Source organism: Lithobates pipiens, unplaced genomic scaffold, assembly GCF_037356315.1.
Source record: "Lithobates pipiens isolate NorthernLeopardFrog02 unplaced genomic scaffold, aLitPip1_a1.2 Scaffold_8, whole genome shotgun sequence".
Taxonomy (NCBI): domain Eukaryota; kingdom Metazoa; phylum Chordata; class Amphibia; order Anura; family Ranidae; genus Lithobates; species Lithobates pipiens.
The window spans coordinates 685,861,452-685,883,770 of NW_027507903.1; the positions used below are offsets into that span (position 1 = coordinate 685,861,452).

At 45.1% G+C, this 22,319-nt stretch overlaps 1 protein-coding gene across 1 annotated transcript in view; it reads right to left on the minus strand.

Moving 5' to 3' along the window:
• The window catches only part of LOC143962195 (activated CDC42 kinase 1-like), a 28,246-nt gene extending 11,723 nt beyond the window's left edge, over positions 1-16,523 (minus strand). The window contains exons 1-7 of the mRNA XM_077471525.1: positions 16,321-16,523; positions 7,711-8,034; positions 7,467-7,619; positions 5,529-5,806; positions 5,247-5,373; positions 2,841-2,987; positions 1,499-1,593 (exon numbers count right to left, since the gene is read on the minus strand). Of these exons, the coding sequence (XP_077327651.1) occupies positions 1,499-1,593; positions 2,841-2,987; positions 5,247-5,373; positions 5,529-5,806; positions 7,467-7,619; positions 7,711-8,034; positions 16,321-16,323 (1,127 nt within the window). The 5' untranslated portion in view covers positions 16,324-16,523. The remainder of the gene's footprint in view (positions 1-1,498; positions 1,594-2,840; positions 2,988-5,246; positions 5,374-5,528; positions 5,807-7,466; positions 7,620-7,710; positions 8,035-16,320) is intronic.
• Between the last annotated feature and the right edge of the window lie 5,796 nt (positions 16,524-22,319).

Here is a 22,319-nt window from a genome sequence, read left to right on the forward strand (position 1 = left end):
TGTAATTACAATTCTTGATATAATCGTTCACAGCAGGGCGCTTCAGCGCCCACCAAGAGTCACTTTAAGGGTTTACAATGTTGTGGCAACACCAACACCTTGTTCTGCCATTTCTGCAGAGCATATAGGGCAGTCCCCTACTTTCAAACATCCAACTTACAAACGTCTCCTACTTGAAAATGGAAGGAGACAACAGGAAGTGAGATGAAAAAAGCTTAAAAATAGATTTTTTGACTGGAGCTACACTTTAAAAATGTACCAGTTCAAAATTACAAACATATTCTACTTAACAGAACAAACCTACACAGTCCCTGTCTTGTTTGCACCGCCTGTATACTGCTGTTCTGAGTATATAGGGCCTGGGGGCCCCACGTCTTTCCTTTTTTTAATATGGGTACGGGGTTCCCCTTAATATCCGTACAAGACCCAAAGGGGCTGGTAATGGGTAGCCATGCCATTTTTCTCAATGATTTTCATCCATATTGCCGGAACCAGACATTACATAAAAAACGCAAGCAGTTTTAAATGACTTTTTTTCCGTTAAATGTCATTTTGTGCAGGGACTGTTCTAAACACGGGAAACACGTGGCACTTCACAGGCATACTACAGACACCCCCCAGGCACCATATTTAAAGGAATTTTTCACTTTTTTTGTTTTCACTTTAATCGTCATTAAAATCAGTGCTCCCACCAAAACGGCCATTTTTAAAAACATTTTAGGCATTGACTCATGTCCCCTGGGGCAGGAGCCAGGTCCCCAAACCCTGTTTAGGACAGTATCTTGCATATTAGCCATTAAGATTAGCACTTTTTATTTCGAACGTTCGAGTCCCATAGACTTCAATGGGGTTCTAAAGTTTGTACGAATTTGCGGTCCGTTCGAAAGTTCTGATGCGAACCGAACCAGGGGGTGTTCGGCTCATCCCTATTGACCACACATGGAAGATAGTGAACGATGGATGGATCAGGAATGTTCAGCAAGGAAATATTGATAATGTATGTTAATAGTGGGAAGACAGATAATTGTTAGAAGATGACTGATGACCAGTTATTAGCTGTGTACAGGCATGTACTGGCCATTGGGACTACTGGGAGTTTCCCGGTGGGCCGATGGCTCAGTGGGCCACTCTGATGTAAGGGGATGCTGATGGGCCACTCTGATGTAAGGGGGCTGCTCATGAGACACTCTGACATAAGGGGGCTCGTAATGGAACACTCTGATGTAGGGGGGTGCTGATGGGACACTCTGATGTAAGGGGGCTCGTAATAGAACACTCTGATGTAAGGGGGCTGCTGATGGGACACTCTGTTGTAAGGGGGTTGGTGATGGGACACTCTGTTGTAAGGGATGCTGATGGGACACTCAAAATGTAAGTGGGCCGGTCTGGTTGAAGTCCAGGGCCAAATTTCTGTCCCAGTCCAGCCCTGGCTGTGTATAGTAGGAGATGAGCGGTGGATGGAGATACATGGGTACAGAGAACAAATATTTTTCCTTACCCAACTTCAATGACAGTGACGGCATCCCCAGCATCCAAGGGCAGACAGGAGGAATTGTTAACTTCCTGCACAACTCGTACCTCAAGAGGTTTCGCCTGTGGAATTAAGAAGATTTCTGTTAAACAAAGAACTATCAAGAGAGGTCATATAATGAGTAAGGAGTCGTATTGGAGAACAGCACTAAGGAAATTACAGAAATTGAGACTTATATTAAATTATTGAGACTTTATATTAACACCTCACATCAGGCAGGCAGATGCACTCCACTTTCTCCACTGCAGATGGCGCTCAACTGCAGCAGCAGTGTAGAGTGGGAGAAAGTCAAGAGGAATGCTCCTCTATGGTTTCCTGGGTCACTGGGAAAGCTATCCGGTTGGATGTCGTCATCCCATGTGACCCTGGTGCCCATCTTGGGTCAGGCAGAGTCTATTTAAGGGTTTGGTGCGAATTTTGGGAGTGGGTAGTGTAGGAAACAGGTCACCCATCTGTCAGGAAATAGCGGTAGTTAAAGTTTGTAGACGAGTAGGGACAAGATTGTGATGCACCATCTTCCCTGGGATCCTCCCATTTAAATAAAGACCAGCCAGGCCGCATTCTGCCCACCGAGACAGATGCTGGCGGCTCTCCCAAGACCTGCTGTGTTCCACATTGCCGTTACAACCTATGATTGTCCCTGGTCAGGCGCCTTCCCGCCAGGCTGTTTGTAAAGTTGAACTTTGACTTTAATACAAGTTTTGTTTGCTGCAACTGGACCCTGTGTATTTTCTACCACCGCACCAAGCTGCACCTCCCAACGGGTAGAAGCCCTCAGGTGATAGACCTCCTGAAGTGATTATTGTATAAAGCATAATATTGGAGATATCAGATCAGAGTAGGGAAGGCTACAAATCCCAGACTTACTGTATTCTGTAGATTGGTTTATGGAAACATCAGAGATAGATCCCCTGGAAGCATTTTAAAGAAGAAAGACTACCAGCAGAGGTAAAAGCAAAGGTCAATCACTTCCTAGATCTATTGCAGACCAAAGCACAAGGCGATAACAGAGACAGATGATCCAGATGTATTTGTATGAGAGAGGAGGCCAAAGTTGAAGACAGACCCCCGCCCCAGGACCCATGAAAGATAAGAGTAGGTCTAAAATGGTGATAGTCTTCTGAGTCCATTGCATGTTGGGGTAGAAGGAAATATCAGAGATGGATCTCCTGTATGAAAAAAGAGGCTCCCCTGGATCCAGCAGAGGGTACTACAGGGCAATATTGCAGACAGTTCATGGGCAGTCCTTTCAGAATTAGAAGATGATGTTTAAAACAGATCTCCTTGATATAATTGTCAGGTCACTCACCTCTTGCAGAAGGCTGATGATGGAGGTAAAATTTGGCCTCTCTTTCGGTATGTACGCCCAACATTTCATCATCACATTGTACAAAGCAAGAGGACAATCTTCAGGGCACTCCAGCCGCTCAGAATCTCTTTCAATTGCAGCTAAAATCTGGAGAAATGGAGACAACCAAATGGTTACCAACTTCAGGACTGGGAAGGTGATTGGTGGTACTTTACAGCATAATGCTCCAAACTTTCTAAACCAGGGGGGCAGTTTACTGTCCTTTCAGATTTTAGGGGGACCAGATTCAGACCAGTGGGAGTAAGCAATGCCTCAGGCTTGGTAGTCAGTGGGACTATAAAAAATTATATACAAGGATGAGCCGAACAGCCCCCCGGGTTCGCTTCGTACCAGGACTTGAGGCAAAAAACAGGCAAAAAACTTGGACGAACACCGTTAAAGTCTATGGGACACGAACATGAAAAATGTGAAGTGCTAATTTTAAAGGCTTATATGCAAGTTAAAAGTGTTTAGGGACCCGGGTCCTTCCCCAGGGGACATGTATCAATGCAAAATAAAGTTTTAACCACTTATGAACCGCCCGCCGCAGGTTCACGTCGCTACTTTGAAGAGGAATACCGTTGTTATGGTAGCAGCTAGCTACCATAACCCCGGTATCCTCTTCAGTGGGCGGTCCGCTTTTTGATATAAGTGGGCTCTGCGGCAGATTCGCTGTGAGACGGACCGAAAAAAGAAAATGCAACAGCTCCGCCTCCATGGGAGGCTCCCACCGAGTGATGCTTTTTCTCGTTGACAGCTGTTATATAGCTGAGGGCAGGGCCACTCGGTGACGTAAACGGGTGACCCCACCTTCCTCTGACGTCATGTGGCATCAGAAGGGATGGGGGTCATCCATTTACGTCACCGGCCTTCAGTTATACAACAGCCGTCAACGAGAAGAAGTGTCACTCGGCGGGAGCCTCCCATGGAGGCAGAGCTGTTGTGGGTTTTTTTTCAGTCCGTCGGGCGGTGTGAGATGGAGCTACATCGCAAGACAGCCTGGGATCTGAGGGTCCCCTTGTTAAAGGGGGCTTTCAGTTTCTGATAAGCCCCCCGCCCGCAGACACCGGGTAAGGATTGTGGGGTTGAGGCCCTTGTCCCCATTAACATGGGGACAAGGTGCTTTTGGGGGTAACTCCAAAGAACCTCCCCATGTTGAGGGCATGTGGCCTGGTACGGTTCAGGAGGTTCATTAAATTTGGCACAGGGTTCCCCTTAATATCCATACCAGACCTGAAGGGCCTGGTAATGGACTGGGGGGGGGGGGTCATGCTGTTTTTTTTTTATGAGTTATCTATATTACAGAGACCTGACAATTCATTATAGCCACGATCAGTATTAAATTCGTGTTTTTTTTTCCTTTAGAAATGTAATTTTGCTGCGGTATTGTTCTAAACAGGGGAAAACTGTGCCACTTTACAGGCATACTATAGACACCACCCAGGCACAATATTTAAAGCAAAATTTCATTTTTAAAGCGGAGGTCCACCCTAAAATGGACCTCCGCTCATCGGAATCCCCCCCCCCCCCTCCGGCGCAACAATCGGCACCTTTCAGGGGGGAGGGGGGTGCAGTTACCTGGATAATCCAGGTAACTGCACCCACTTCCGGGCTAGCTCTCTGCGGAACGGGGCGTACGTTACGCCCCGTTCCGCAAGCGCCCGCCCCCTTCAGCAAGTGCCCCGCTGCCTGCTGGGAAACACACAGCTCCCAGAGGCAGCGGGGACTGTCCGGATTGCACCGCGCGGCTCGCGCATGCGCAGTAGGGAACCGGGAAATGAAGCCGAAAGGCTCCATTTCCTGATTCCCATACCCAAGATGGCGACGGGACCCGGCAGCCGAGCGAGCGATCGGCTTCGGGTGCCGACATCGCGGGCGCGCTGGACAGGTAAGTGTCACTATTTAAAAGTCAGCAGCTGCAGTATTTGTAGCTGCTGGCTTTTAAAAAAAAAAAAAAAAACGCGGAGTCCCGGTGGACTCCCGCTTTAATGTTTCACTTTAAGCATCATTAAAATCACTGCTCCCGAAAAAACCCGAGTCCCCAAACACTTTATGGCAATAAATTGCATATAAGCCTTTAAAATTAGCACTTTTGGTTCTTCGCGTCCCATAGACATTTTCGAATTTCCAGTGAACACCACATAATGTCTGGTGAACATTGGGCTCATCCCTAATTATATAGCACCGGAGGTCAGTAGCAGGAGAAATAGAGCCCTATCAATGGCACTAATGGGAGGAATAGTACCCTACTGCTGGATGAATTATGTCCCACTGTTGGTGTCAGTAGCAGGAATAGTGCCCCAAGGGTCAGGCGAAGGCAAATGGCCACAATATGCAGACTACTGCTCCACAGAATCGATGCATTACCTGTCTCCCATTCAGGCCAAGCCACGGGTCCTGTCCATAGGTGAACATCTCCCACATGGTGACCCCGAACATCCAGACATCACTTGAGTGTGAAAACTTGCCAAACTTCAGGCTCTCCGGAGCACACCTATAACACAAAGGGAAAATAATGGACTCATCAGTGATTAAGACTTTCCAAACATAACACAACCTTAGAGTTGGTTAGCATCTTACTCCTCACAATAGAGAACAGATCCTTCAGTCGATTCTACCACCCAACTATGTGCTGAACTCCATCCTCACCATGCAAAGGGAATTTTTCGTCGAGGAGACGTGGTGTAATGGTCATCATTTGCCGCCAAGATCCTCGTCAATCCAAAATCTCCGATCTTTACCTTCTTTTCACTGACCACCAATACATTCCGAGTTGCCAGGTCCCTGTGGATAAACTTGCACGTCTCAAGGTATCTCATCCCAGAGGCAATTTGGATGGAATATAACCACAAGAGCTGCAGAGAATACACGCCATCAAAAGAGTGCAGATGATCGAGTAAGGATCCGAGCGGTGCCAACTCTGTAACCTGAGACACAAAGATAGAAAAAAGGTCCAAATTATACAGAGACAGTATATACATAATACCTCTGTGACCATTCAGAAGGAAACACGGGACTCATGTTCATTTTCTGTGTCACCCTACAGGAGGAGGTCATTATGATGATAGGGGGGGACTGATGTTCTTTCTATATGTGTGCCTCTCTTGTGTAAATGACATTTAGGGCTCACTTACACTTCCTTCAACTTTAACACACATTAAAGCTCCTACCGTTTCAATATGCTTCTAAGATACATAGTTACAAAGGTTGAATAAAGACACCAGTCCATCCTGTACAACCCGAGTGTCTACAATTGTCCCTATACATTGCACACGCACATTGGTCCCTATCCTCGAGTTGTCCATAATCCAAGGTCACCATTCATATACTAGGGCCAATTTTGGACAGAAGCCAATTAACCTACCAGCATGTCTTTGGGAGGAAAACGGAGGAAACCCACACAGGCACAGTGAGAACATGCAAACTCCAGGCAGGTGGTGTCGTGGTTGGGATTCAAACCAGCAACGCTTTTTACTGCTAGGCGAGAGTACTACCCACTACACCACTGTGCCGCCCAACACAAGATGTGTTTGTGATACTTCGGTGGTGCTTTTTTGAAGCTTTAATGAAGCTTAGCATATGCCCTATATGTGTTGATTTTCGATTTGTTTTAAAGGGGCTCAGTAGAGCCAACAACTCAGTATTACCCCCACTCAGCAGATCTCCAGCTCATTAGTACCCCTGTTCAGCAAATCCCCAGCTCATTGGCACCTTTGTTCAACAGATGCCCTGTTTAGTAGTACTCCCAGCTCTGCTGATGCCCCATTCAGTTGTGCCCCCAGCTATGTTGATCTCCCACTCAGTAGCATCCTGCAGCTCTGCTGATCTAGCGCTTAGTAGCCCCCAGCTTTGCTGATCCCTACTCAATAGTAGCCCCCAACTCTACTCATCCCCCACGAAGTCGTAACCCCCAGCTCTGCTGATCCCCTGGTTTGCTGATCCTCCCGTCTCTATGGTAGCGGCTCTCCTCCCTCTATATTTCTCCCACGATGCATACCACAGGCGACATTGCTAGTTTCAGCCAGCTCTCTCCCTGTCCTGAAGGGGCTTTTTGTCCCAAAACATGTAGTCTTTGCAGCTGGCTCTTCACATTTCTTGGGCACAGTGGTTTCGGCTTGGCTCTCCTTCCCAGCATTGCCCATAGCTTGTGGCCTTCAGGCTCCACTTCTGCCCAGTTTGTGACATCCTCCCTGAGCGATGGATCAACGCAACATGGCACCAGGCCCTGCCAGTTCTACCTGCCTTGGTATCCTTAGGTGGTCGGTCCATACACCCATGAGCCAACCTCACCAACAGCTACTCCCCCCCCCCCCCAGTGGGCCATTGTGCTGGGACACAGACCTCCCTTCCATCCCCAGGAGTTTGGCTGTGAACACCTTTCATCTCACAGTCCAAGCTGACTGATCATAATACCAGGAGCCACCCTGTCACTCTTGCAGCTTCCGCCTCCAGGTATTTCCTCTGGGTTGGCACCATCCCTTGCCTCTGCATGCCCTTGTTTTAAAGCGCCTCCAATTCCACATTTTGAAGCAAGTGTAAACCAGCCCTAATTCTCTCCCGGTTACCCCAGTAGGTTGAGTCGCTCACCATTTTCATTGGTTGTGTAAGAACCACTCCATAGAGTCGGATGAGATGTGGGTGTTCCAAGGCGTACATCGCATTCACTTCCTGCAGAAAATCCTGAAGAGCTTCAGGGTCACAGTTGGCATCCGCCCGGAGGGTTTTCACAGCAACACTCACCTATAAAGATGTAGTAGATGATTGAGACAGAACATGATAGGGGGGCAGAGACCTCAGAGAACTAGTAAAGATAAAGGAAGGGAATACTCACTGTTCTTCCATTGGAAATCCTCCATTCCCCTTTCTTGACCACTCCAAAGCAACCGCCCCCCAGACGCTCCAATAGGTTCAGGTCTCGGTCATTGATCAGACAGCCAGTGTTTTCCCAGGGGGTTTTGGGTGGTATAAAAGCAGGAGATGGGGCAGAGGGCAATGGGCAAATAGGTGAACTAGAGCGGGATGTGATAAGAGGGGTTGTGAGAAAAGGTGAGAAAGTAGAGGTTAATACAAAAGTCGGAGTCTGGAAAGATGGTGGGGTATTCATTGCATCCTGATTAAATGGTGGAGGGATATCTTGTCTTCTTGCTGCAAACATCTGAAGAAACAGAAAAAGCAGAAAATATGACAATGTTTAGTCTCTTGTGTTGCTTTTAGCTACGACTCATCAATTTCATGGTGTGGAATATGGTGGCTTTCCCTTGGTAGACCTGTATAGATAGAACTGATGGCTCAGTGAATCCTTGGATTTGCCCACTGGGTTGGTAGTCAAGAACAGAGACATTAGTGGAAGGTGTGAGTTAGGGGGTCCAACAAACGTCAATGAGTGGCATTGCTGAAGTGTGGAGTAGGTCATGTGTTGTAGGTTGTGTGATTCAGGTCTTTGTAGAAAAGACCATGTGGTGCAGGTCATTTGGTGGGATACATATAGGGGACACCATAGTGTTTTCCGATAGATGTGCTGGAACTTAACCTAGAAGAAATGGGACTCAACCGCCTAAGCCCAGGTTGGGGAAAGGTATGAAAGAGAACCAGTCACAATTAGGCTCATTAAACAAGAATTTCAGTTAAGCATTATTACTACCGGTACTTATTCATTAAATGTTTGTATTTGCCATGCTATTGAGCCGTACTTTGTCTATTCGGCTTGAGAGTCAAAGTCCCATCAGATCCTTATAGGATTTAGGAATAAGACCCTCATTGGCCATCGAGTTTCACAAAAAATGGCTCAACGTGTGACATTAGGAGCTGCAACATTGGCTAAATGGAAGCCAACTATGAAGCAGGTTTTGGCTGGAGTACTCTGGGAACACGAGAACTTTAGATAACAGCACAGCTGTAGGGTAGGGGCACAAAGGTGCCCGGTGTAAGTTCCTCAAGTTGTCCACTAAATGTCACCATTGTTAGAATCGGTAACCCTCATAGTGAGAGTAGACAATGTAACGACAGCTAGAAGTTTTGAGAATGACACAAATATTTTCACAAAGACTGCTTCTTCAGTGTTTAGAGCTTTTTGTCAGATGTTACTATGGGATGCTGAAGTATACTGAAGTATAATTACAAGCATTCCATAAGTGTCAAAGGCTTTTATTGACAATGACATGACGTTTATATAAAGTCAATATTTGCAGTGTTGACGCTTCTTTTTCAATTCCTCTGAAATTTGCCCCGGCATGCTGTCAATCAACTTCTGGGCAACATCCTGACTGATGGCCGCCCCCCCCATTCTTCCATAATTACTTGGAGTTTTTCGGAATTTGTGTTTTTTTTTTTTTTTGTTCACCCACCACTTGAGGATTGACCACAAGTTCTGAATGGAATTAAGGTCTGGGGAGTTTCCTGGCCAAGGACCCAAAATGTTCATGTTTTGGTCCCCAAGCCACTTAAATAGCACTTCTGCCTCATGGCAAGGTGCTCCATCATGCTGGAAAAGGCATTGATCACCAAACTGTTCTTGGATGGTTGGAAGTTAGAAGTTGCTCTCGGGGGATGTTTTTGCACCATTCTTTATGGTGGTGTTCTTAGGCAAAATTGTGAGTGAACCCACTCCCTTGGCTGAGAAGCCCCCCCACACATGAATGGTCTCCGAATGCATGACACAGGACTAATGGTAGCGCTCACCTTTCCTTCCCTCGACAAGGTTTTTCCGGATGGCTCTTTCCCCCAGTCCTCAACAGTCCAATCCCTGTACCTTATGCAGAATATCGATCTGCCCCTAAAGTTTTTCCTGGAGAGAAGTAGCTTCTTTGCTGCCCTTCTTGACACTAGACCATCCTCCAAAAGTCGTCTCACTATGTGTGCCGATGCGCTCATGCCTGCCTACTGCCATTCCTAAGCAAGCTCTGCACTGGTGGTGCCCCGATCCCGCAGCTCAATCATCTGTAGGACACGGTCTTGGCACTTGCTGGACTTTCTGAACCCTGAAGCTTTTTTTTTTTAAGGGATTAAGTTCATTTTCATGGCAAAGAGGGACTTCGCAATTAATTGCAATTCATCTGATCACATAACATTCTAGAGGAAACGTAAATGCCATCATACAAACTGAGGCAGCTGACTTTGAGAAAATGTAATATTTGGGTCATTCTCAAAACTTTTGGCCAAGGCTGTAGAGGCCCCCAGAGTAGTGAGTGAGGGTGTGACTATAGATGTGAATGTGGGGTGCCAGTTCTGCTGCTGCCAGTGCGGGAAAAATGGCTCAATATAAATTGTTCTGGTGGCAACCTGCTTGGAGGTTGGTCATCATGGGAAGCAATGGGAGGATCAATAGGAAAAGTAGTATTGATTGCGCTTAGTGTAAAAAAAAAAAGGATAATTTAAAACCAACTAACATCAACTTATGCTGCGTACACACGATCGGAAATTCGGCCAGCAAAATACAGATGAGAGCTTTTGGTCGGAAAATGCGACCGTGTGTATGCTTCATCGGGCTTTTGCTGGCCGAATTCCGACCAGCACAGCAGGTTCTCAATTTTTCGGTCGGAAAAAGTTTCGATCAGAAATTCCAATCGTCTGTACCAATTCCTACGCATGCTCAGAAACGATTCGACGCATGCTCGGAAGCACTGAACTTCATTTTCTCGGCTCGCCGTAGTGTTGTACGTCACCGTGATCTTGACAGTCTAAAGTTCAGCGAACTTTTGTGTGACCCATGTGTATGCAAGCCAAGCTTGAGCGGAATTCCGTCTGAAAAACCTTCCAAGATTTTCCCGACGGAAAATCCGCTCGTGTGTACGGGGCATAAGATTATGACGGCAGCACCCACTAAACTCCCACATACAGATCAAAGCAATAAACAAAATTGTGTTGCGCTACCAAAGAAAGTGCTAATACATTAATAATTGAACCATCAGCATAGGGATATTGCATAAAAATCATTATGTGAATATCAATTCATCCAAAGACGATAAATCAATAAAGTTCACGGTGCAAAATCAGTCCAAGTAAAATGTGAACAGTGCAAGAAAATTCTTGAAGTAAACGTGTACACAGTATACCGCCCCAATCTTCTTCAGGTGCCCACCCAACTCACAAACTGCCTATCGATAGGTAAGACCTCAGATATGGAGGCCTACTTGCACTTTTTAGGAGAGATCCTTGCTGGGGTGAATGGATGGCACACTTCAGGATACAGAATAAGGGCTCTGTAAATGTTTGGAAAATGTTTGTATATCACATGAACCTGCTTAGCTGGAATGCAGGAAGTGTGGCACAGGAACGAGAAGAACTGGAAATAACTGGTGTCTGATTTGCATGGGTTCTCCTGACGTTTGGGAAATGTTGTGAGTCATATCCAGTAAGTGAACTTGGTAATTTGGGTTCTCTGTTCTCCAAGAACACCCATTAGCCCCTCTGACACACCTCGTAGAGTGAAAGATTGTGCAATCACTAATAAGAACGTGAATATAGATACCTTTAATTCAGCTGTTATTTAATACCAGGAAATAGACACAAGACAGTTCAGTGGTAAATTAACTCAATGTATTGGTTCGGGTTAGAAAAAAATGGTGGTTTGAGCATAAATATACACACAGAAGGTAGGCTCAGATACACTCCTCTAGAGAGTATAATCTCTAGGCCAAGGTAAATTAGAATAGATTTCTGTACCACTAGACTGGGATCAACTCATGAATCAGTAAAGTCAGCAATAAACACATATAAGCATTAAAGTGGAAGTAAACCCATGGATTTAAACAGTTAAAAAAAAAGGCATGCCGGGAATGCTAACTGCACATTGGCTGTGCTCTCAGCCAAACTATCAAACCATCCAATGGCTGGTGTCATAACGAATCACATGTGCAGCACCATAGCAGTTGAAGATTAAACAGAGGCAAAGATGGCAGCTTCCTTGGCTGAAAACGATAGGGGAGTTTACTTCCACTTTAACTGCAATGAATAACACTATAACTAGTCTAGATTGCACTCTAGGACAATAGCTAGCATAATGTCCCCTGAGAGGTAGCATTTAGCATAAGCATTAGGTGAAGGTCTCTGTGTAGCAGCTATAAAGGGATGCCCTTTAGTCCTCACTCTTCAGCCGGCTAGCATTGGGGCCCAGTTTTACAGTTGGTACACCTGGCAATAGTCACAGTAAAGCCTGCAGGCAGCAGTGCGGCCTACTTAATGGCTTTAGAGTCAGTTCCCAGAGGGCTCAATCTCTCTAGGACAAGATAGTAAATCCCCACAGCAGCTCACCAGTCCCAGTGATATTGGAGCTCACCATCCAGTCACATTTGTGATCAGTCCACTCTCTGCTCTGCACCCAGGTGACTGTTTGCACACCTGAATTCATCCCTCCAGATCCCACTCAGGCCACCGATATGCAGCAATGATGGTGCACACTGGACATGATGTGTACTTTTCGGTCTCCCTCACAGCAAAAGGAAGAAGATGTGTCCTTTACAGCCTGATCAAATGCAGCACTTTTTCTCCTGGCAATCTCCATCTGGGAAATGCAGTTTAAAAGCTCTTGATTACAATAGAGTCCCTCCTCTGGACTACAGCTCCCACAGTGCAGTGCTCCCTGCCTCATTCTATTGAACTCATTAGATTGTAAGCTCTTCTGAGCAAGGCCCTCTTAATCCTCTTGTATTTTATTGTAATATAACTGTATGGTCTCCCTTTTATATTGTAAAGCGTAAACTGTTGGCGCTATATAAATTCTGTACAATTGTATGGAAACCAGTGGAAATCACCTAGCGCGCACACTTATGGGTGACTGCAAATGCCCGTGCGCACTTATGTGCATGCACAATGAGCTGCGTGCACGCGCAGGAGCGTGCCCCTAGTGTTCACCTGCAATAGTAAAAGGATGCTTTAGCCGACTTCCATGGCACCAGCCTTTCTACCTTTTTTTTTGCATCAATGTTTGGGAAAGGTTGGCGTCACTTAGCCAGAATGCCAGGTTCATGGCATTTGGCAATTTGTCCATGGCAAACATGTTTCACTTTAAGCATCAGTAAATCACTCTTCATTTAATTTTTTTTTTTTTTTTACAAACTTTTTACAAACTTTTTTCATTGATACACGTCCCTCAGGGCATGCTTACCTGCATTTAAACCTTCAAAATGGGTACTTTTCCAGATCGGGGTGGCATAGACTTCAATGGGGTTCCTTATTTGGTTCCTAACGTTTTTGATGTTCTGGAACGATGTTCTGAAAGTTCCGAACAGGGGATCGTTCGGCCCATCTTTATTTATGAAGTGGTTTATTTTTTATTTTTTATATTTTGTAAAGTTTATGTATTTTATTAAACTGAATTATCTGGAATGAGGGGCCCATGGAGCAGGGTTGGGATATTATTGGCGTCTGAATTGTTGATGTTTGGAATGGTGACGTAACATATACTGTAAATAGAATTCGTTGGAAGCTTTACGTCTGACCCGCACCCCTCTGTGTTTTGGTAAAATTCCAAGATGGCAACAAGACCAGGAAGGTTTGTTCTGCGCCTGGTTTCCAGAGAAGTTCTGCCTTTGTTTATAGAGTGACGACAATATAAGATTTATGACCCTTTCACCAAAGTTTACAATCTGCCACCAGGCACTGATGTGGCCTCTGCTCCTTCCACCCTCATGGCCTTACAATCACAGCCATGACACTATGAAATCTGTACTCTTGTTTACATGATATACAATAGCATATGCACGCAATCCAAAGTGAGTGACAGTATGTGAAGGAGCTCCACTACCATTCTGCATGGAGGGTAAGTAGTAGCCTCAGTCTCCTCCTGCCCTAAGGGGTCTCCAATGGTGGATCCAGCAGCTGCTGGTGTTAATATTGGTTTTGGTGTTGCTTTTTTAGAAACAGTAATTTCCAGTGTTTAATTAAACATTTTAGGTATAATTTTGGCTTTGTGAAAAACACTATACGAGTGCCATGGTCATAATTGAATGAAAAAATATGTTGCTCTAAATAAAATAAGGCATCAGGTGAGTCCAAAGAGTCACAACCGTGACATAAATAAGTGAGTTTTTGACCGTTGTATCACCAACTTCCTCCATCTTGTGAGACCACCACCAGTAATCAAGATGTGCCCTTACCAGAAAGCATTGACCGCCTATTACGGGAGGTCAACATAGGCTTGTGCATCTGGGATACTCCAAACCTGCAGTGAGGACCACCCAGCAAAAACTCCAAACAGCCAGCGAGGGAGATATCGGGTTCTCTCAATCCAACCGTGACATCAGATCGTGTACCCCAAATAAGAGATGAACGCCAAAATAGTGTAAAACCTTTTTTTTTCCACCAGGATTTAACGAAAAATGGGTAAAAAAAAAAACAGTATAGGCCAAACACGTTGGTTTCCAAGCGTGTATCCTCCAATCACGATGACAGGAAATGACGCTATCGCCCGAACCGCTTTTGTCACTACAAGGACTTCATCCGGGCGCATGGTCATACCATGGTTGTACATCAGGTTAAGTAATTAATTGCCGTATTTTTCATTCTATAATGGCCACTTTTTGCAACGCAGCATATCAAAGTGCAGTTTTTTTTAATAAACTGCATTTTGTCAAGGTCTTTTCTATTTACCTTTTAGGTGTTTCCCAAACAGAAACATGTTTAATCGAGCAGAAAGAAAAAAAATAGGACAGGTAGAGTTTGAAGAGCATGCTAAAATCAACAAATGATAGTGACATTGAACGTCGTTGTTCTACAGGTTTTAGCTAAGCTCGCAATATCATCTTTTCTAAGTAAATGCGATTATACTAAATGAAATGGCTAAATACTAATCCATATACTATTTAATCATTACTAAGAAGACATATAGTAATATGTAATTATTCTTAATTATGACATCTCTTAGCCCTTGTACACACGGTCGGAGATTCCGTCGGAATGCGCCTTATCGGACCGTGTCATCAGATAACCCGACTGTGTGTGGTATGCATCGGACTGATTCCGTCCGAATCTCCGTCCGACCCAATTTTCCAACATGTTGGAAATATTTCCCGACCAACTGGGCCGGTCGGACATACTCCGATCATGTGTAGAGAATTTTGATCGGACCAAGTGCCACGCATGCTCAGATCAAATTCCTACATCAAAGCTATTGGCTACTAGCCTGAATGTAGTCCCATCGTAACAAAATTACATCATCACGTTCTGAAAGATCGGATTTTTCGCCAACTTGGCCCGACCGTGTGTATGCAACATTTTCGGACAAGATCCGACGGACAAAATCCGCCGGGCAAAATCCGACGGATTTGGTTGCGGAAATCTCCGACCGTGTGTACAGGGGCTAACACTGGAGGAAGTGTCTTCTCTGAACCAAGACTATAACAATCTCCAGATCCTACTGGGTCAATGATGGCCAACTGTATTATTGTCTTCTCCATGACTCCAGAGAGCATTGCCCCACTCGCAGTCTGGACCGTTCTGTTCCTCCACCTCCAGACTGATTGCCCTCCAAGTCAGCATTACCCCCAACCACTCCAAAGCTATCCCTTCTACTAGGAAAATCCTAGAAGATTTGGGAAGATCCTGTACCCCACCATATGGAACTAAAGGGCTGTCATGAACAAAACAAAATGCTACAAAGCAGCAATGAACAGATCAGGAGAGCCAAAGGATTTGAAAAGGATTTTCCTTGGTAGGTGTGTCACACAATGTACAACAACAATGACAATGAGGAATTGAAGTTGCTGCATATTGGAAAGATTCTAGGGCAGCGTTCAGTTTCAGGAGCAAAAGGGGAAGGACAGAAGAAAGTGAGCAATGAACGTTTCTAAAAAGTATTATGATGTAAGGAGTGAGCTGGTGTTATTTATTCCTCACATTTCCATAGAACTCACATGTTCTGTAACACTTTATAGCGCCACAAAGTGTTGGTGGTGCTGATGTACAATATGGGAATGGTATTAACACAAGGAACCTCTGTGGCTTGATGGCTCAACATTTATTATGTTCCAGAGACAATAAGACAAGCAAAATGTGAAGGACTGGACCCGGCAATGACTGGCTTGGTACCAATGGATGTTAACATCCGTGTTGCCTATAGCTACAGCTCTACAAGTGTAACTTCTGTTATAGAGGAGATAATGGAGGGAATGCAAAGAGACCACATACACATAGAATATGCTAGACTAAAATACCATATGTGATGGCCAAAAATGATTCACGAAAGATGAAAGTGAGGAAGCAATGCTTCCTATCTATGAGGACGTAAGCTGAGATTTACACAAAGGGCTGGCTGGGGAAATCGTGTATCTGAATATTGTTGAAGCATTTGCTACACTTCCCTATGGGTGACTAATGCCTCAGTTATGATAAGGAAAGACCACATAGTATGGAAAAAATAAACAAAATAGGTGAAATGCTGAATATGAAGCTCCACAACGGACAGTCTATAGTAAATTGAAATAACTTTTGCTAAATGCAAACTTACCATTCAGAAGGCGAAGCTTCAAAGAGACGACAGAAGGTGTCCTGGTTTTCATTCAGCCCCCCCAAGGTTACATGAGCTCTTCTCGGTGCCTCGGTACCTGATATGATCTATGTCCTCTCTATCCAGGGAAATCTTGTGAGACTGATGCCCTGCGGGTACAGGTGAGAGCAGTGTGAGTAGGGATGTAGAAGCTGCAGGTAGGACAGGTGTCATATGACTGCTGGCTGACACAACTCCTCTTTTTATGGAAGGGAGGGGAGAGCAGTGAGGGAGGCAGAATTTGGGCTCTACATACAGCATACTACACTAATATATGTCTGCTATCATTACCTACCATCCCTGTCTACTATCATTGTACCCTTAGCCACTATTTCTGTCCACTGTCATTGTACACTTACCTACTATCGTGGTGTACCATTGTACCCTGACCTTTTATCTCTGTCTACTATCATTGTACCCTTACCTACTATCTCTGTCCACCATCATTGTACCCTTACCTACTATCTCTGTCCACTATCATTGTACCCTTAGCTACTATTGCTGCCTACTATCATTGTACCCTTACCCACTATCTCTGTCCACTATCATTGTACCCTTACCCACTATCTCTGTCCACTATCATTGTACCCTTACCAACTATCTGTCCACCATAATTGTACCCTTACCTACTATCTCTGTCTACTATCATTGTACCCTTACCCACTATCTCTGTCCACTATCATTGTACCCTTACCCACTATCTCTGTCCACTATCATTGTACCCTTACCTACTATCTCTGTCCACCATCATTGTACCCTTACCTACTATCTGTTCACCATCATTGTACCCTTACCTACTATCTCTGTCTACTATCATTGTACCCTTACCCACTATCTCTGTCCACTATCATTGTACCCTTACCTACTATCTCTGTCCACCATCATTGTACCCTTACCTACTATCTCTGTCCACTATCATTGTACCCTTAGCTACTATTGCTGCCTACTATCATTGTACCCTTACCTACTATCTGTCCACCATCATTGTACCCTTACCTACTATCTCCGTCTACTATCATTGTACCCTTACCCACTATCTCTGTCCACTATCATTGTACCCTTACCAACTATCTCTGTCCACCATCATTGTACCCTTACCTACTATCTGTCCACCATAATTGTACCCTTACCTACTATCTCTGTCTACTATCATTGTACCCTTACCCACTATCTCTATCCACTATCATTGTACCCTTACCCACTATCTCTGTCCACTATCATTGTAACCTTAGCTACTATTGCTGCCTACTATCATTGTACCCTTACCCACTATCTCTGTCCACTATCATTATACCCTTACCCACTATCTCTGTCCACTATCATTGTACCCTTACCAACTATCTGTCCACCATAATTGTACCCTTACCTACTATCTCTGTCTACTATCATTGTACCCTTACCCACTATCTCTGTCCACTATCATTGTACCCTTACCCACTATCTCTGTCCACTATCATTGTACCCTTACCTACTATCTCTGTCCACCATCATTGTACCCTTACCTACTATCTGTTCACCATCATTGTACCCTTACCTACTATCTCTGTCTACTATCATTGTACCCTTACCCACTATCTCTGTCCACTATCATTGTACCCTTACCTACTATCTCTGTCCACCATCATTGTACCCTTACCTACTATCTCTGTCCACTATCATTGTACCCTTAGCTACTATTGCTGCCTACTATCATTGTACCCTTACCTACTATCTGTCCACCATCATTGTACCCTTACCTACTATCTCCGTCTACTATCATTGTACCCTTACCCACTATCTCTATCCACTATCATTGTACCCTTACCCACTATCTCTGTCCACTATCATTGTAACCTTAGCTACTATTGCTGCCTACTATCATTGTACCCTTACCCACTATCTCTGTCCACTATCATTATACCCTTACCCACTATCTCTGTCCACTATCATTGTACCCTTACCAACTATCTGTCCACCATAATTGTACCCTTACCTACTATCTCTGTCTACTATCATTGTACCCTTACCCACTATCTCTGTCCACTATCATTGTACCCTTACCCACTATCTCTGTCCACTATCATTGTACCCTTACCTACTATCTCTGTCCACCATCATTGTACCCTTACCTACTATCTGTTCACCATCATTGTACCCTTACCTACTATCTCTGTCTACTATCATTGTACCCTTACCCACTATCTCTGTCCACTATCATTGTACCCTTACCTACTATCTCTGTCCACCATCATTGTACCCTTACCTACTATCTCTGTCCACTATCATTGTACCCTTAGCTACTATTGCTGCCTACTATCATTGTACCCTTACCTACTATCTGTCCACCATCATTGTACCCTTACCTACTATCTCCGTCTACTATCATTGCACCCTTACCCACTATCTCTGTCCACTATCATTGTACCCTTACCCACTATCTCTGTCCACTATCATTGTACCCTTACCAACTATCTCTGTCCACCATCATTGTACCCTTACCTACTATCTGTCCACCATAATTGTACCCTTACCTACTATCTCTGTCTACTATCATTGTACCCTTACCCACTATCTCTGTCCACTATCATTGTACCCTTACCCACTATCTCTGTCCACTATCATTGTACCCTTACCAACTATCTCTGTCCACCATCATTGTACCCTTACCTACTATCTGTCCACCATAATTGTACCCTTACCTACTATCTCTGTCTACTATCATTGTACCCTTACCCACTATCTCTGTCCACTATCATTGTACCCTTACCCACTATCTCTGTCCACTATCATTGTAACCTTACCTACTATCTCTGTCCACCATCATTGTACCCTTACCTACTATCTGTTCAACATCATTGTACCTTTACCTACTATCTCTGTCTACTATCATTGTACCCTTACCCACTATCTCTGTCCACTATCATTGTACCCTTACCTACTATCTCTGTCCACCATCATTGTACCCTTACCTACTATCTCTGTCCCCCATCATTGTACCCTTATCTACTATCGCTGCCTATCATTGTACCCTTACCTACTATCTGTCCACCATCATTGTACCCTTACCTACCTCTGTCCACCATCATTGTACCCTTACCTACTATCTCTGTCCACCATCATTGTACCCTTACCTACTATCTCTATCCCCTATCATTGTACCCTTATCTACTATTGCTGCCTACTATCATTGTACCCTTACCTGCTATCTCTGTCCACTATCATTGTACCCTTACCTACTATCTCTCGCCACTATCATTGTACCCTTACCTACTATCTCTCGCCACTATTATTGTAACCTTACCTACTATCTCTGTTCACTATCATTGTACCCTTATTATTCAGGATTTATATAGCGCCAACAGTTTACGCAGCACTTTACAATGTAGAGGGGGGACAGGATAATTACAGTACAATACAGAAGAGACAGGAGGGCCCTGCTCATAGAGCTTACATTCTAAAGGGAGGTGGTGGTGGTACAAAAGGTAATAGATGCGGGGGAATGATTTGATGGGGTTGTTAGGTGTGTGTGGGATCGGCTTCCCAGAATAAGCGAGTTGCGTTTTCAGGGATCTCCTAAAGGTGGACAGGTTAGGGGCTGATCGGATATACTAGGTCAGGGAATTCCAGAGGATGGGAGAGGCTCTGGAGAAGTCCTGAAGATGAGCATGAGAGGAGGTAACAAGGGAGCTAGAGAGCAGGAGGTCCTGGGAGGAGCAGAGGGGACAATTTGGGCGATATCTGCAGATGAGGTTGGTGATGTAGATGGGGGCAATATTGTGGATGGCCTTGTATGTTGTGGTTAGCATTTTGAATTTTACACGGTGGGGGAGGGGAAGCCAGTGAAGGGATTGGCAGAGAGGGGCAGCAGTCACAGATCGATTAGTGAGGTGTATTAGTCTAGCAGCAGCATTCATAATAGACTGAAGGGGGAAAGCCTGCGTAAGTGTAGAGCAGTAAGGAGAGGGTTGCAGTAGTCAAGGCGGGAAATAATCAAGGAGTGAATAAGTTGCTTTGTGGTGTCAGTCAGGAAGGTGGAATTCTGCAGATGTTGCGGAGGTGAAGGCGGCAGGATTTAGCCAGTGATTGGATATGGGGGATGAAAGAGAGGTCAGAGTCAAGGATTACACCCAGGACCCTGGCATGTGCAGAGGGACTAATGGTTGTGCTGTTGATCTTAATGGTAAAGTCATGCAGGGGACGGACCGGGAAGGAGGAAATATTACAAGCTCAAGATTGAGTTTGAGAAAGTGGTGTGACATCCATACCGATATGTCATTCAGTAAGTTTGAGATCCGTGAGTGGAGAGATAGATCTGGGTGTCGTCGGTGTAGAGATGGTATTGGAATCCATGGGAGGTTATCAACTGGCCCAGGGAAGAGGTATAGAGTGAGAATAGGAGGGGCCCAGGGATGGAGCCTTGGGGTACCCCAACAGAAAGAGTAAGAGGAGCGGAGGAGATGGGGTTGTAAGTGACACTGAAAGTGCGCTGAGATAGGTAGGAGGAGAACCAGGATAAAGCAGAATCACAGAGGCCAAAGGAGTGTAGTTTGCTGAGGAGGAGCAGGTGGTCAAATGTGTCGAAGGCTGCAGAAAGGTCTAAGAGTATAAGTATGGCGTAATGGTCATTGGTTTTAACAGTTAGTAGGTCATTGAGTTTTAGTAGGGTAGTTTCAGTAGAATGTTGTGGATGGAACCCTGACTGTAGGGGAGTGGTTGTCCGTGAGGTAGCGACTCATTCAGTCATGGACAAGGCATTCGATGAGCTTGGAGGCAAACAGGAGCAGGAAGATGGGTCTTAAGTTATTCAAACAGGTGGGTTCTAGTGAAGGTTTTTTAAGTATGGGGGTAACCAGTGCATGTTTTAGCAGGGAAGGACAGGTGCTGGGAGAGAGGGAGAGGTTGAAGATGTGGGTTAGGGAGTTTAGGATAGAGCGGGAAGATGGTCGCAGTAATTGTGAAGGGACAGGGTCCAGGGGACAGGTGGTGAGGTGGGTCATGGAGAGGAGTTTATCAACTTCATCAGTTTTAACTGGGCAGAAGGAGGAGAGTAATGAGTGTGGTGTTGGACCTGATGGGTAGGGGAGTGTCATTGCTGGCTTAGCCCTTCCTTCTCTGGGCTGGCTGCTCAGCTGTCGGCTAATTGCCGGCTCTCATCTCTCTCCACAGTTACCAGCTGTTCCTGATCATGCTCGTCTGACCTGCCTACTTAAAGCTGTCCAGCTCACTTCACCTCTGTCTTTGCCTTGGTCACATCACAAGAAACCATCTCTTGCGGTTCTGTTTAAAGACAGCTGACATCCCCTCTGGCTCTATATCCTGCTTGCTGTTGCTCTACTTGGATCCCTCACTTCTGGCCTGGCTGACTACCCGATCTGATCATTGAACTCTGGCCTGGCTGACTACTCTATCCTGTTACTGGACTCTGGCTATGCTTTGACTACGCTTTTTCTATTTACCTTTTTATTTTTATTTAATAAACAAGTGTGCTTTAATTGTACTTCTGTCTCGGTCTGATTCATGGTTTCTGACAGGGAGCAAGTTGAATGCTGGAAATCTCCATGTGAATGGTGTCAGTTTTGCTTATGAAATGGGGTAGAAAAGAGTTGACGAGGTTTGGACGAGAGGATTTTGATGAGAGTGTTGTAGTAGGTTTGTTTAGCAGTATGGAGGCAGAAGATGTATGTGAGAAGGGCAGATTTGAAGAGGGTAATGTCTTGCAGGGACTTAGATTTACACCATGCTTGCTCAAGAGCACGGCTGCGTCTCTTGAAACTTCTGGTGTCGTCTATTTGCCAGGGTTGTGGCAGATGGGGCCTGGTTCTGCGTGTAGAAAGAGGAGCAATTATGTAGTAGGGAGGATGACAACGTGGTGTTGTAGATGGAAGTGGTTAGTCCTGGGCAGGACAGGGGTGCGATTTTGTCATAAAGGCCATCAGTAGCAGAATGAAGAGGGGAAGGGTTGAGGTTGTGAAGGTTTCTGT